We start from the raw sequence: 17,626 nt of genomic DNA, 5'->3' as shown, positions 1-17,626 counted from the left end.
TGAGAATTTCTACCCTTAACAGGGATATCTCACGATACCTGTTATTCAAATTTTATGCTCTATTCTATTCCACGCAATTTCATGCTTTGTCCTTTTTTATCAAAACATGTTACGATTTGTCAGTATTTTATTTATCCTCAATGCATCACTGAAACATGGAAATCAGTTCTGATGTTATCATGTATTTCATTGTGACATTTTAAGTGTAACCAGATTTATGATAAATATAAACTTAACAGCTGTAGAAACAACTGCTGGTACCCCTTTCAGGTAAAATGGGACAAATGTAAGGGTACATATATACCTATGTCTGGGTGATAACGGAGCCTAGCGGGATATTTTGTCTACCTGTCAGGATAGTTCAGTTACTTCTGGCTACCTGCCAGTCATCAGATACACTCCTTGTCTTTCACCTTTACCAAGGTTATTTTACACCTGTTAACGATTCAAGTATTCAAATTTTTCGTCTGTAGCGTCCAACCCAGTTAGGTATTATATTTAGCTTATTGTGTATAAAGAAACATTTTGTATTCTTTTGAATGAATTATTGTGGAACAGTGCTGAAAAATCAACGACTTATATTATGCTGTAATAATTATCAAAAAAACCAATTCAGGGTATTTAAGTAATGGTTTCCATGTATCCATGTAGTCTATCTGTCTCATGTATGCTTCAAACAGACCTTTTCATATTCTTCTGTTGAAACAACAATGAAATGATATGCCTTTATTGAATGGAAAACCAAATTGTATGGGAAAATGTCTGCTTTAAAATATTGGAATTTAAACAGCATTATGAGCTGTTAATTAACATAACAAACTTGACAATCTTTACCTGTGTTATTTGCCTAAAGCAAGTTTAAAATCGTACATGACCAATAAGAAACATTTTCTTGAGTTATAGATTTGGTACATTATACATCATGTATCTGAAATTTTTTAACTGTTTCATATTCTTTCATTGTAAAAGTTCCTTGCCATCAGATGTACACAAATATTGACTTTAGAATCACAGATGTTTTGAAAGTCACACAACAGGAAACGTGGTTGTGATATGTAACCAGCTACATGTTGAAGTGAAACCTGTCTAATTTGACATTCTGTGGCATACACCACTGTGTTCAGATCAGACAAGACGTGATAATTTAGGGGTCTAATTATTTTGTTGTTTTAATAAGAAACATTAATTGCAGCAGTATTTGGCATTAGATGTTGGATAAGACAGAACAACAGAATATTCAGGGTGGCTTAGGTAGGGTATCTGTATACTCAGGGGTTGGATAGGAGAGGATGTCTGAATAGCCAGGGGTCAGATTAGACAGGTTTAAGAATATTTAGGGGTCATAATAGAAAGGTTTTAATAATATTCAGGGTTCATATTAAACAGGTTTTAAGAATACTTAGGGGTCAGAATAGACATGATTTTTAATACTGAAAGGATATTTGAATATTCAGGGGTCAGCTTAGACAGGATGTTTGAATATACAGGGGTCAGCTAAGACAGGATGTTTAAATATTCAGTAGTAAGATTAGACAGGTTTTAAAAATATTTTGGGGTCAGAATAGACAGGATTTCTAATACTGAGGGGATGGATAAAAAAGGATATTTAGGGTTCAGGTGAGAGACAGAATGTTATAATATTCAGGGGTCAGATTAGACAGATTTTCAGAATATTTATGGGTAAGACTAGAAGGGTTTCTAATACTGAAGGGATTGTTAAGATTCGATATGTCTTTGAAATGCTTAGGGGTTAGGTTAATGAGTATTCACTGTGTTAGAATTAGTAAGACGTAACAAGTTAATAATAATAAAGAGAAGTGGATCAAATAAAGAGCCTTGTAGAACACCAGAATTATTTGTATTCTATATCAGACATAATGAAGGCGCATGCTGTAATAAAGGTGCCTCTAGATATTGAAAACAAATTTATCTCGAATATATGTGTTGTGAATTTATTTGAAGAATTTTTCAGATGTTATAATTTACTGAAGCAATCTGCTTGGATTTGTCCGACAACTTTCGCTACCATTCATTTGAGACCAAAAATAATTGAATGAAAGCAAAGCTGCCATGGAAAATGAATCTGCTTATAAAATGACCATTAAAATCTTTCAGAATATCTTTCTTTATTTGGGTAATTCAATTTGGAAGTGGGATAAAGAGACTTTCATGTATCGGCTGTGTTTGGAAAATATTGATAGTCAATAAGAGAGTATCCTGTTCGGGGAAAGAAGTTGTCTATCTTAATATAGGCAACCAATCGTTGTCGACCCAAACTTGACATTCATCATCTGTTAGGTCATAATTACAGTATAGTGATGTTTACGTGACAAGGAGTGAAATTAAGGCCAATTTTATGTTGTGATATTATTTTCTTACATTATTTAAAGAATTTTTCTCATATAATTTAAGTATTCTGACATGAATACATAAAAAACACTACCTGTTACTTAACTTTATGTAATTTGAAACGGAATTTCCTAAAAATCTGCATGATTTGAAATTTTGATTTTCTCATTTGAGAATGATAGCCGTTACTGGGGTAAAGTGATCCCACATGGTATTGTCATTGCATGTCCCTTAGTGTAAAAAGTTTACATTAATTATACAGTCATACCCCTACGGAGATCTGATGGTGCTAAAGGTTGATACCCATCAGGAAACATAGGCAGGATTGTGACATCTGATTTAAATAAGCAAGTACAGACAAATATTGCATGTGGTGTGCATTTGTTTATTTAATTATTGAATTGTTAAGGAAAATAACGAAAAGGAACCCTCCAGTTTCATTTTTTGTCACGAAATTTGATGCCTTAATGAAGAGAAGTTTGTGACAGAATCTTGTTTCTTTCCTGAACAGGAAAATCTCATAAGTTAAATTGTTGAGATTTTTTACCCTGAACTTGGAAAAAATCTCACACGAGTCCCAGTGTGAGACTTGCTACCCTGAACAGGAAAGTGTCATAAGTCCCAGTGTGAGACTTGCTACCCTGGCAGATGATCTTTATAGAAAGTGGTCTGTATAGACAGATGGTCTTTATTGGCAGATGATCTTTATAGAAAGTGGTCTTTATAGACAGATAGTCTTCATGGGCAGATGATCTTTATAGAAAGTGGTCTTTGTAGACAGATGGTCTTCATGGGTAGATGATCTTTATAGAAAGATGGTCTTCATGGGCAGATGGTCTTTATAGAAAGTGGTCTTTATAGACAGATGGTCTTCATGGGCAGATGATCTTTATAGAAAATGGTCTTTATAGACAGATAGTCTTTATTGGCAGATGGTCTTTGTAGAAAGTGGTCTTTATAGACAGATAGTTTTCATAGGCATATGGTCTTTATAGACAGATAGTCTTCATAGGCAAATGGTCTTTATAGAAAGTGGTCATTATAGACAGATAGTCTTTATTGGCAGATGATCTTTATAGAAAGTGGTCTTTGTAGACAGATAGTCTTCATGGGCAGATGGTCTTTATAGAAAGTGGTCTTTAGAGAAAGTGGTCTTTGTAGACAGATGGTCTTCATGGGCAGATGATCTTTATAGAAAGTGGTCTTTATAGACAGATAGTCTTTATTGGCAGATGATCTTTATAGAAAGTGGTCTTTGTAGACAGATGGTCTTCATGGGCAGATGATCTTTATAGAAAGTGGTCTTTATAGACAGATAGTCTTTATTGGCAGATGATCTTTATAGAAAGTGGTCTTTGTAGACAGATGGTCTTCATGGGCAGATGATCTTTATAGAAAGTGGTCTTTATAGACAGATAGTCTTTATTGGCAGATGATCTTTATAGAAAGTGGTCTTTGTAGACAGATAGTCTTCATGGGCAGATGATCTTTATAGAAAGTGGTCTTTATAGACAGATGGTCTTCATGGGCAGATGATCTTTATAGAAAGTGGTCTTTATAGACAGATAGTCTTTATTGGCAGATGGTCTTTGTAGAAAGTGGTCTTTATAGACAGATAGTTTTCATGGGCAGATGGTCTTAATAGACAGATAGTCTTCATGGGCATATTCCGTCTTTGCGTATTGTAGAGTTATCTTCTCTTGTGAGCAGGTATTAATTGTTACGTCATTGGTTTGTGTGAGAAAATTACGTCCTTCTCAAAAATTGATGACATTACTCTCACAATCAATACCTGCTCACAAGAGCAGAAAACTCTGCGATACGAAAAGACGGAATAGTCTTTATAGAAAGTGATCTTTATAGACAGGTGGTCTTTATAGACAGAACATCTTAATGGGCAGATGGTCTTTGTAAAGTGGTCTTTATAGACAGGTGGTGTTTATAGACAGTCTTCATGGGTAGATTTTCTGTATAGAAAGTAATCTTTATAAACAGGTGGTCTTTATAGACAGATATTCTTCATGGGCAGTTTATCTTTGTAGAAAGAGGTCATTATAGACAGATAGTCTTTATGGAAAGATGGTATTTATAGACAGGTGGTCTTTATAAACAAGTGGTCTGTAGAGCTGTAGAGCAGGGAACCAGACACTATCATAATTAGCTAGGTTTTGAATGTGTGTGAAAAATATCTAAAAAAACACCTTTCTAGATGAATCTTGATATTTTCCTTTTAAATGGCTGGTGAATATTGCCAAGGTTACTTTACTTTAAACATTATAATGAGCTAATCACAATACTGCACAGGAATGAACTTGTTTAAGGTTCAAATTTCTATGGTTTCCGACTTTTTAGAAATTATCATTCCTTAAACAACTTTAATATTGCTAGGGATTTTAAAGCTGTAGTTGTGAATGTAATTACAGAATATCATTGGCTCTTCTCTTTATTTGTCACAGTTGCATACTCATTGAAAAAAGGGGAAAATGTTACAAATTATAAAGTTAACCGAATAACTGCTAAATCACTGATGTTTTTACTTTAGGACAAAAAATTAAATCCTACTGAAAATATTTAGTCATTACACTAAATACAAATAATAACATTTCAACAGTAAGCTTGTATACAGTATCCAGGATTGATATCATTTATAAAAAAAACTTTAATTTTTAATTATAACATTTTCAACATTTAATTGTTCTTAATGGAAATTTGTTTTTTTTGCCCTGTGAGTTAATGATTATATTCTATTTTATTTGTTTAGAAGTTTGAGAAGTGTTTTAAACACTTTGAACTGAAAAGACAATTCTAAAAAGCGTCATGCTACACATATTTCTCAAATAGTTTAATTTTTCTGACTTGAAATTTCCGAGGAAGGTGCTATAACTGTCTAAGTATTCTCCAGTGTTTCTTTGAGTCTCCCCTAAAGTCCTAAATATTCATCAGTGTTTCTTTTATTCGCAGCCAGATTGAACAGTATCATTGTTTTGTGATTCATACCCAGAACATTCAGCAACACTTAAACGATGACCAATACATCTCAACTGACTCACAGATGAGTGGAGATAAATTTTCACCGTTAATAGCCATTGTTGATTATTGATACGCTCGCCACCAGTGGGGGACAGAAGCAAATGGGTAGCTGTCTTATCAGAAGTGTCAGCTATTGTAGTACCACACAACTCTATTAGCAGTACATTAAACAGTCATCAGGATTTGTAATGTTCTTTGTAAAATTCTTATTTAGACTTTAATGTTGCTTGGTTGGCCAAATTTAATGACTTATTTTAGAAGACCGACTGAAAGGTTTCTCTAAGGTAGTTACTGAATTCTAACTTAGCTCATTCACCCCTGAAAATTCATAATGAACTATACCAATCTTTGAATTGGAAGAGTTCAAATGTGTCTTTAGGGGTGAGTGAGTTAAGCCAAGTTAAGAGGGGCCAAAGGACTACAGTAGATATAGATCGGGTGTTGATATGAAGTCCAAATGGGATTACAAAAGGTGATATTGCTGTAATAATTTGATTATTTTCTTCAAGTTATTGTTGAAAAAAAATCTTTTTAGTACTAAATTTTTACAGATGGAAATGAATAGATTTTGTCTTCTTTACCAGGATCAATCTTATCTACAAAATATTTAATGAGGTTTTCTTGTACTTCCTTGATGATTTTTCAGAATTCTTTTCTCATGCAAATAGAAATCACTCGGCCATGACTATCTTTGCAGTTCTTGGGTGTGACCACTATATGTAGAGGAGCCAGAGCATAAAGAAATAGCTAAAAAGAACTGAGAAAACTCCGCATTTTGTTTGGTGATCCATTGTACATGTGTAAACAAAAACGCATCCGTAAAGCTAAAAATGATTCAAATTTAAAGCACCTAAAAAGTAGTAGTTGTTATATCAAGAAAGTTGGCAATTTCCCAAATATCTGGGAATTCCCTTTGAAATCAAAATTTTTATGTTGGGGACTAAAAGATGAAAGTAGCTTGGATTAAAAAAAATCAGCCGTGGATATCTTTATCACAATTTTCTATATTTACCAAGCAGGAAGAGATATCATGTTCGTCAAATAGCATGTTTTCCCATGTTTAAGGGGATGTCGGAGTGATTGAATATCCTGAGAAATTCTTTGTCATTCTCTGCATCAGTGCTCTGTGATTCCAATACACAGAAATACGAGCTCCCAACCCTTATCAATATTTTGTATGGGGACACGACTTTGTTTGGTCTGGGATATCCTTCTAATGTCTTGTTTGGTCGGCGACACCTGTTACGTTTGGTTCCGTTGGGGCACCTGCTGAATGAGGGTTGAGCGTACCGTTTGGTTGTGAGGTTTTTATGACATAGGATACATACCAATAGGGAAGACTTTATTTAATGATGATTTAAATTGAAATTTTTATGATGTGGTGCGTTGGATGACATTTATAGACTGAATTTTCTACCCACAGAGTATCCTGATACAGTTATAAAGGCATAAATTTTCTGCTTCACCGATTTCATTTTGCCATGAGATGTTGTGTATTTGGGCAAGATTTGAAAACACAAAAGCAGAAGCAGGAATCGTTATGTACTTGTCGATGACAGATCCATACTAGCTCACTGTCCCTATGTAGGAGCGAGGCTCTCGGTTGTGGACCCTAAAATTGAGCATTTTCAACCAGCGAATTTGCTAAACTATTCCTATTTTCTATGATCTGATGATTTCATCTGAAAGAACAGCTCAAAAGATGCCATTTAAAAGTGCTAATTTCCCCTAGCGTGTACATACATACAATATATTTATGATTTTAATGGTGAGCAAGCGCAATCTCCCCAATGAAAATTTCAAAATTTGGCAAGTATGGAAATTGTTTATTTGTTTACCCGATCAATTAAAAGTTTTACCATAAGAAATGATATACTATAAAGTCGGTAATATTTGCAGGGGATTTTTTTTTTCTATTTTTACTTTCACCAAAGATATTGTGAAATTAAATACCTAGCAAATATTAACACAATGAGTTATGGTCTCAGTGAATATATATTTATATATAAAGATTTAACTTACTTTAAATTTGGGCTATCATGATACCAGTAGCAACACAAAGGGAACTATTGCACTGTATCACATACCTAAAACCACCTATTGACTGCACAATATTGAAGATAAACAACAGGTAATAATACAACATATTTTACTTTATTTTCACCAAACACTAAAATAACATCATGATAATAAATCTCATCGCCGAAATGCAGAAATACCATTGTGAGCGATACATTTTTACCTGGCCATGCTGTGGGAAACTTTATCCCCACAAACTAGTTCTGATCGGGACAACTGAGTGACTGAGTGAAATATTAGCCCTGCGAAACTAACCAACTAAACGGTACATAAATTTGAGGTTAAAATTTAAAAAGAAAGTTGAGTGTAATGGAGTGTACTGCTAGATGAGAAATGCAATCTTGTTACAAATGTTTCTATTTTGACCCTGATAAGATGTTGTTATTTTTCTGGTTGATCTGCTATCAGATATACATATACGCCAGCCTATGGTCGATTGACATACTTTTAATTGATAACTCCTTGTTTACTGGGAAATAAGTTCTGCTATCTGAAATTTCGCGGATCATATACAGATTTGGAGGGTTATCATTGAGTCAATCAAGTTTAATGGAATATTTTATATACAATGTATTAGAATTGAAGTGCAATTGTGTACATTAGCATTTATTTGCAGTAATTTGCATAATTAGTGGACTGATAAAAGATACCTGTTACAATGAATGTATATCAAGGTTATATTCTGTCGAAGTGAAGGTCATATCTTCATAAAGGATTTAAATACTTATTCAGATATTTAGTAGCTTATACTGCATCTACTGGTAAATCGCTCCTACAAAAGTACATGTTACCATTTTCAGGTCAAATCTGTTTTAATTACAAAGTTGACACCTCAGATAAGACTATTGGACCACCCAAGGAATGAATAATCATTCAGACAGTGATAGATTAACAAACGGTTTAAATTTCTGTGTTAATGGGTACTAGATGTACCCAAGGATGTAACCGTGTATTGGGATGTCTAAGGGTATCGCAAGGTATTGTTATAACTTAAAATTATGCAACTGAGCATATTGAATTCTATTAACTGATTTACTGGAGGATTTTGGGTCATTGGATTTCAACGTTTCGCTAATATGTAGATTATGGCTGGCCGGAAAAGTATGTAGGTTAACGGTTGAACCTATAGCAGAATTTCACACCAGGAAAAAAGTTCATGAATCTGATTGTAGTAAAAGGTTAAAGAAAAACATATCCGCATGCAAAGCATATCGGTAACTGCTGATTGGTTAAACAAAAACTGTAGCACCTGGAAACTAAACTATTCTCAGAAGTCTATGTCTAATCATTGTACTTAAGGTACTGGAAGACTCCACATTTGGTTCCGGTTTTGTAAGGGACTTTTTAGAATGATTATGTTTATTTATAGCGAAGCTCTCAGGTATGAAATTTAAAGGGCATTGTTTTACATACACACCGAGTATACTTAAAGATACTAAGAAATGATTTTGGAAATAGGAGATTGCTTTAGATATACACAGAGTATACACAGATACCTAGAAATGATTTTGGAAAAAGGAGATTGCTTTAGATGTACACAGAGTATACAAAGATACCTAGAAATGATTTTGGAAAAGGAGATTGCTTTAGATGTAAACAGAGTATACAAAGATACCAAGAAATGATTTTGGAAAAGGAGATTTTTTTAGATATACACAGAGTATACAAAGATACCTAGAAATGATTTTGGAAAAGGAGATTGCTTTAGATGTACACAGAGCATACAAAGATACCAAGAAATGATTTTGGAAAAAGGAGATTACTTTAGATATACACAGAGTATACAAAGATACCTAGAAATGATTTTGGAAAAGGAGATTGCTTTAGATGTACACAGAGAATACAAAGATACCAAGAAATGATTTTGGAAAAGGAGATTGTTTTAGATGTACACAGAGTATACAAAGATACCTAGAAATGATTTTGGAAAAAGGAGATTGCTTTAGATATACACACAGTATACACAGATACCTAGAAATGATTTTGGAAAAAGGAGATTGCTTTAGATGTACACAGAGTATACAAATATACCAAGAAATGATTTTGGAAAAAGGAGATTGCTTTAGATGTACACAGAGCATACAAAGATACCAAGAAATGATTTTGGAAAAAGGAGATTGTTTTAGATATACACAGAGTATACAAAGATACCTAGAAATGATTTTGGAAAAAGGAGATTGCTTTAGATATACACAGAGTATACACAGATACCTAGAAATGATTTTGGAAAAAGGAGATTGCTTTAGATGTACACAGAGCATACAAAGATACCAAGAAATGATTTTGGAAAAGGAGATTGTTTTAGATGTACACAGAGTATACAAAGATACCTAGAAATGATTTTGGAAAAGGAGATTGCTTTAGATGTACACAGAGAATACAAAGATACCAAGAAATGATTTTGGAAAAGGAGATTTTTTTAGATATACACAGAGTATACAAAGATACCAAGAAATGATCTTGGAAAAGGAGATTGCTTTAGATGTACACAGAGTATACAAATATACCAAGAAATGATTTTGGAAAAAGGAGATCGCTTTAGATGTACACAGAGTATACAAAGATACCTAGAAATGATTTTGGAAAAGGAGATTGCATTAGATGTACACAGAGTATACAAAGATACCAAGAAATGATTTTGGAAAAAGAAGATTGTTTTAGATATATCCTGATTATAATTAAAGATAACCAACAATCTTGTCTATTTGGTTTGTACTAGGTAACATTATGATGTGTAGGAAACATTGATATTGAGATTTGAAGCTGTTATGATATTACTCTTACTGGTAATCTATAGCTACAGAAATTACAACAGAAATTCCTAAGCAATGAGACTTTAAGTTGACATCAAGATAGGGAAGGTATTATTATCTACATCAGTTGATGAAAGTTTGTTAATTTTTTTCTTTCTATAAACATTGAAAGAGGAAGTGAAATCTAAGAAATTGAAAACTGGACCTTTTATTTTCAATTGTATTAAGTTACCTTAAATTGAAAGGTTCAAAAACAGGTTACAAATCAAATGACTTGCTTGTCTAAACATATTTCTGATACCAGGTATATTGTCGGAATTAGAGATATTTGATTAAAAAATTACTTTTAATGATGCAAATGAAGGATACCTTAGATTGTGGGTAAATTAAAACTACATTCATGTAATTAGTACAATTATACACACACAAACACCAGCAGTAGCAACAACATGTTACAACATCCGAGCTTTTAATAGTCCTAGTTGTGAAAAAGGCGTGCAATTATATAGCCAAAACCAGATGAAAATGGATTATAATTTATTGGTTAAACTACTAAATGATGTAATTAAGGTCAATTTACATCATCTGTTTGTTTCTTGACAGTAATTTAATTTAATCTAATACAGTCGTTTAAATTATATAGTTTCCTTAGGGAATCAATTTTGTTGTGGAAACATTTTAAGAACCACTTATATTTCGTTGATTTGTAATGTATTAAATCAAATTATTTTTTAAAATTCTGTCATATTGCAACCTGTATAAACGACATGTGCCACTAAATCTTTTGGATTAATAGAATCTTACATGGGTCTGTTCCGAAAAACAAATTTCAGTCAGAATAAACATCGATCTGATTCTTCCGCAAAACCCCTAAAACCCTAGGGTTGAGACGGAGGAATCTGATTCTTCCGCAAAATCCCTAAAACCCTAGGGTTGAGACGGAGGAATCTGATTCTTCCGCAAAACCCCTAAAACCCTAGGGTTGAGATGGAGGATTCCCCATTCACAACAATTGTATGACATCACGGCAACAATGCAATGACGTCACGTCGACAATACCTTATTATGACGTCATAGCGCGTGTGTCAGCTGTCTTTCCCTACCTCGTGTGAGAAAGAGTTATCTCTTCCTTAGCAAAAGTGGGATCACTCTTTGAAGTATGTGAGAAAATTAGACCTCACTGTCTGTTTGATAAGACACTGTTATATAGACGTTCGGGACATTTTTGGGAGCTATTTTGGGGCCAAATTTATGGAAAAAGAAACAAACCAGACTGAAAGTTGGGGGTAGGCTTATAACAGAATAGTGAAATTGCATTTGTTGATATTTTCTCTGAACTGCAACATATTTGGGTGGGCTTATTTCTAGGCATAGGCTTATTGTTAGATGAACTGTTCAGAGCAAACAGCATGAAAGCTCAACCTTTTACTTGAAAGGAGGAAGTTGTATAAGCTTGTACTGTTGCTGTCCAGTACAAACAGGTTTTTGAATGGAAATGATAATGAATAGTGATGTTGATATATTTTCGCCTTGCACTCTGTTGAGTATTTGTATTGTTGAGTAACAATATCTAAATGATGATAACATACTTCATGGTTTTGGTTATAACATTTATATACACATATCAAGTCATACAGGAGATGGCTTAATTAGTACAAGATTGAAAATCTTGTTGCCAGATTCTATTTCTATTTACCTGTGTACTTGTTATATATGATGAGTGAAATAAAATATTGTTTAAGCCAGGTCGTACAGGAAAACTGCTTGATACTGGAATATTGAGGATTTTTTTTTTTTTTTTTTTTTGTTGATTCTGTTACAAGCTACTGTTCGCAAGGGTTTCAATTCTTCATATAATATATATATATACAAACAACAAACTAGAACTGAATCGTTACGAAATCTACATGTTAACAATCATATTCATGAATGTGCCAGAGATAAATTTAATACATTACCTTTGTATCAATTACTTTCATCAGACACTGTTCTAAGAGAAAAGAAAGAAGACCAATTAATCAAAATATTAAAACCAAGTCTCAACAGGCCACAGTAAAATTTTGCGCTAGTTTGTCCACCAATCTTGTGTACTTCGTGACGTCACGTTACTATTATAGTGTGATAACATGTAATTGTGACGTCACAAGGTTGTTCTTTTGAAATAAACCTGAAGAGCCGTGTGAAGGGTGAAGCAGCTAGTTTTTCAGTTGGTTGTTACAGATGTATATATAAATTAAAACAACAAGTACACAGGACTGACCGCTAGGCATTTCTGCCATCTTGGGCTTTTTTGTTGAATGTTTCTGATACATTTTAACATTTTGAGTATAAGAAATGTGTTTTGTGTTACAGTACAAGATCCTGCTGTACTCTGTAGACGGGCGATGCCTGGCTAAATACAGTGCCTATGACAACTCCCTTGGTATCAAAAGTGTGGCGTGGAGCCCTACAAGTCAGTTCCTTGCCGTTGGCAGCTATGACGAAAAGGTTTGTATGATCGATCTGTTGTGAGAACTGAGCTTATTGGTTCCTGACTCGCACAGGAAACTTAAACTTAGTCATGCTATTAAATATTGCATATATAAACTTTATTTATTTTACAACAATTATGAAACAAGTTATTTCAACTTATATTAATCACTCTTGTTGGCACAGTAAAGCATATTTCATAATCAAGTCGTCTATTGGCAAAGTGTATCAAAAGTTAGATAGATAAAGTATTGTCACCAAGTTCTTGTCCATTGGGTAAAATTGAAAAATAGTGTCATTGATGTAATCAAGTAATTAATTTGATTTTAGATATAAAAGAATAAATCTATAAATGAACATAGACAAAATCAATTAAGAATATAAATTTTAAACGTACCTTGAGTAGCATGGTGTTTTGATGGCACGAGGTTTGTGTGGGCTACACAAAGCCTGAGAATCACTTATCTGTGATGTGAATTGAGGGGACTGTGGACCTGTCACATCCCTGGGAGTCTCAGGCCCCAGGGCTGATAATGACACTACAGCAACCCCTTAGGGTCAGTATGGGCCCCCGATGGCTGATAATGATTGCAACCTCAGGGATCCTATGATTTGGAGGCTCTTTACGTATACGAGTACTGATAATGATTGCAACATAGTACAAGTTAACTTGATGTACTCGTTATATATGTAGATAAACAAAGGCTTGGTTTAAGGTATGGGTAAGATAGGATCAGGGAAGCGGTAAGTGAAATGGAGCAGTTGTTATCAAACTGTAAATGTAATAGTTTGTGAAATATTTCGGCCACGATTATATTGATATCAATAAATTATGAAATCTCTTTTGATACCATAGTATTTGTATGTCTGTCTGTCTGTCTGTCTGTTGTTTGTCTTTGTAATGTCTGTCTTGTCTGTCTTTGTTATATGCCTTTTCTGTCTGGTATACATGTGTCGTGTGTGTCTGTGGTATGTGACTTGTCTGTCTTTCAGGCATCTTGTCTGTCTTTTGTTTTGTGTCTTGTCTGTCTTTTCTTTCGTCTCTCTGTTCAGGCTTAGTTTTTTCCCTTCTCACAGTAGTGTATGTTATGCTTGGTTTGATTGGTTTCTTAATATTTTGTGTGGATTTTATACCCTGAAGTTGTGAGTTCCCACCTTATATTCAAGGTTTCAACCTTTATCTTCTGGGCCAGAATTGGGCCCCAATAAAAATGAAATTCAGACATTTTATTTTTTCCCATTAAAAAACACCAACCCAATCCCAAGAACTTAGCAAATTGATTCCCAAAAAAAACCAGTAAAAAACCTGAGGTTAACAAGATAGCAGCACCTGATTTTGAACATCTAAAGAAGCTGAATGAAATTTTTCTGTATCTAGATACAAGTTGTTTTCATTTAAAAACATATCTGATTTAAAAACTAATCGAAACATGGATCAAAAACAAACATGACTGATAGACTGTGTTAACAAGACAAATGTGCACCTTTCAGTGAACGTCTGTTGGTGGCAGGTCACTCCTCAACAGGTAGTCGTAGTATGTAAACACATACAGAACTTTTAACTTTGTACCTGGCTATCATCGATAACAAAGTCTTAAGAAATGATACCTGAAACAGTGTATTGACATCTTATGTCAAAATATGTATATCCTGATTCATAGGTCCCTATAATGTAGAAATTTAGATGTTTCTATTTACGATTAACAGTGTTGTATAGTGCAATGGTTTAAAAAAAGCATTATTAAAGTTGCGATATTTCATCAAATTTTATGGATCCAAGCATCACTGCAAAAAATTATTGGAAGTTTTTTTTACCTTTATGACAAAAGCTTAAATAAATTATTTCTGGGAAAAAAATTCATACGTTGTAGAACTTTAAGGAAAAAAATATTTGAGATGAAATAAAAAACATAGTTATGAAAGAGGAAATGCAATAGGGCCATACCAGGACTTAAACCCTGGACCTCTGATCACTGTACTGTCACTCAAACCAACTCAGCTACTTGGTCAAAGGTAGTAGACTGCCCCAGTCATGCTCCTTATATTCAAAACATTAATGAGGGGACATATTGCTAAATATACGTAAAAAAACCTATTGTGGAATTTTCAAGTGTTTTGCCTGCAGATGGACAAGAATCCTTAACTCATTCACCCCTAAAATTTCATAATGAACTATTCCAACCTTTGAATTGGAAGAGTTCAAATGTGTCTTCAGGGGTGAATGAGTTAAAGTAATTCTTTGCATATGTTTATTACAGTATGCATGTATTTATACTAATGGCATTCCTTATGAACATATTAAATTGACTGGCTGTTAAATTATTATTTATACTTAAGAACTTATTTAATGACTATTCTTAACTAAATATGACATCTATCATCATCTTTCTAATTAGTCTCCAATCATCTTAGGTAATAGGGCTATCTGTTACATTGCCATTCTGCATAAGATCTTTTTAAAGACATAATATACCTATTTGTCACTTAAATGTGAAGAAAATATATGTGCATGTATTTAGTTTTATTATTAAGATAATAATGATTTGTGGTATCTATGAAAGAATTAATTGCATAACTATTGGAGTTAATAGTTGTTATGCATGTTACCATATAGGCACGTATTTCTATAACAGTGGTGATCACTGTGTTAGAATCCATTATAGTAAACTTTGTTTTGGTAAAATGTTACAGTATTTATCCTACAAAATGTCCCCGAGAGCCAACATATCATTTCCTACCTAAGTAGGTGTGTGTGTTTATTACAGGACATTGAAAAACATTTGTTTTCTATTGACCTGCCTATATATATCTGAAGAATCTCCTGGATGAGATGAAAGTGCTGATGACATGTTGTTGAGATTTTGATTTCTTTTTATATTATTTCTTCATCCGTAAGGATCAATTTACTGCTGTTATATATATGGGTGAGCTTATTAGCAGACATGGGCTTATTACAGGGTAAATATGGTAAAGTTTCCATTTTAAACTGGAATCCCAGCATTTTACTGTATACAATAATCAAACTTGCAATAATCAAACTGCAGCTAGCTGAAGAGTGCTGTCAATTTTGTTCAGGTAAATAACCTTGACCTTCAGTCAAGGTCAAAAGGGTCAAATATGTTAAAATCTTTTAATAACTTATTCTCAGTTTCTATAATGCCTGGGGGTAGGATATTTTTTGTTGCAAAGAAGTTCAAATAAATTACCTTTACCCAGAACACTTATGGTAATATTTGATCTGCAACTGGCTGAGATGGAGGGGTATTTTGTTAAATATTTTAACTTGACCTATGGTCAAATATGGTAAAATTTGAAGACTTCTTCTCAAGATAAAACTATAAGGCCCAGGGTTATGATATTTGGCCAGTAGCCAGCTCGGAGAGAGGGCTTTTGTTTCTAGTAAATTTTGCTCTTTTGTCTGTTACAGTTTTACAGGGTGACTTTTTGCCACATGTTTTTTTGTCATAAAAAAATTTGAAAGGTGACTAGTATGTTTGTGTGTCCTGCACATATCATTTCCATGTCAACATTTGGTCTTCAGTAGACTGTTTTCCTCAAATTTAAAGTGATCCCAAGAGTTATTTTAACGACATTTGAAGCTTAGGTTTAAGTTTTAAGACTGTATTGTGACCCTGGGATCAGGTCGTGGTCAAATGTATTTCATTGCCATTTAAATACACAGAAATGCACTCTTTAAGCAATCTTTATAATATACTTTGTCAGCTCATTTAGAAAACATAGAATGCTAGGCCACAATTCACACCATTACAGGTGTATAAAGTACTTTCCCATTAAACGTTTAACTCCCCTTGTACCAAGCACCTTGCTCGCTGAGTTAATGATGTAAGATGTTAATGGACCAGGAGGAGATTTACTTTCAGTGATTCGGTCGTACAAAAGGTCTCCGCCGTATTTACCATCGTTATGTACGTCAATGGTATCGTTACCGATACATAACACATGCATGGCTGACTGACATCTGAATGCAGTGATAATTGTTGACACCCGATTTATATATTGAACTTTTAAATGATTAGAGTGACACCTACAATTAAGAGTTACATAAAAAAAAGAAGTATGGTCACAGTACTACTGAAAGTGATTTTTTCCCCTCTTAAACTTTTTTCTTATCAAATTGTAGTGCCACCGATACGTTGCTTGTTGACATGAATACAACTTTATTTAAATCATAAAAACCTGTTAATATAAACGCTTATCTAGATAAACGTTCTGAAAATATTAAATTGATCACATGCCATGCAGTGTAATGGCATTCACCTCCCAACATCGTTACATAACACTCGTAAATACTACAAAGTGAGATGTCTTATTATAGTAATATTCCAATTAATTGACTTTGTCAATTTTTGGTCAGTTATTGGATTCAGTAATTGGAATTAAGCCAATAATCTGATTAACGGACTACAGACTTTATGATCGATTATAGTCAAAATAACTATATGTAGGTATTATTATGCAGTTTTCAGTAGAGTGATACATGATTTGAAGCCCATCTCCTTGCTTGATACTAACAAAAGTTTCCACCAGAAGTCTCCAATAGTAATTTCCAGTTTCTATGTTGACATCATCACCGACTTATTTTTACTTTGAAGCCTGCTCATTGTCCCCCTGGACTATTAATAACAGATTGATCATAAAATTTCAACCGATTCCTAACACTATCATATTTATTACGTATTTAACATGCAGTGTGATGTCACAAGGAGCAATGCTAGGATGTGATCAATTTGGTAGAAATGCTTGTTTTTCTTCTCTTTTTGTTTTATATTGTTTTTTGACCATAAAGCACATTTAGAAAACTGTTTTCTTCTTTAATGAAATTCAATTCTATGACAAAATGTGTGCTGAATTTTAAATTTGTTGTTATGCAAATCCATAGATAATTAAACTATATATCCTTAATGTTATTTTTTATATTTTTTTTT

General features: G+C 33.4%; 2 protein-coding genes across 2 annotated transcripts in view; one reads left to right on the top strand and one right to left on the bottom strand.

The window, feature by feature from the left end:
• Positions 1 to 13,141, bottom strand: part of LOC110448242 (tumor protein 63-like) — a 63,786-nt gene extending 50,645 nt beyond the window's left edge. The window contains exons 1-2 of the mRNA XM_021494392.1: positions 13,078 to 13,141; positions 12,170 to 12,201 (exon numbers count right to left, since the gene is read on the bottom strand). The gene's annotated coding sequence lies outside the window, so the exon portion shown is untranslated. The remainder of the gene's footprint in view (positions 1 to 12,169; positions 12,202 to 13,077) is intronic.
• The window catches only part of LOC110448243 (WD repeat-containing protein WRAP73-like), a 65,886-nt gene that overhangs the window by 30,638 nt on the left and 17,622 nt on the right, over positions 1 to 17,626 (top strand). Inside the window, exon 8 of the mRNA XM_021494396.1 lies at positions 12,564 to 12,698. Within this exon, the coding sequence (XP_021350071.1) occupies positions 12,564 to 12,698 (135 nt within the window). The remainder of the gene's footprint in view (positions 1 to 12,563; positions 12,699 to 17,626) is intronic.

This window comes from Mizuhopecten yessoensis, unplaced genomic scaffold, assembly GCF_002113885.1.
Source record: "Mizuhopecten yessoensis strain PY_sf001 unplaced genomic scaffold, ASM211388v2 scaffold3961, whole genome shotgun sequence".
Lineage (NCBI taxonomy): Eukaryota > Metazoa > Mollusca > Bivalvia > Pectinida > Pectinidae > Mizuhopecten > Mizuhopecten yessoensis.
The sequence above is the reverse complement of the archived record's forward strand: the minus strand, read 5'-3'. Positions and strand labels throughout refer to the sequence as shown.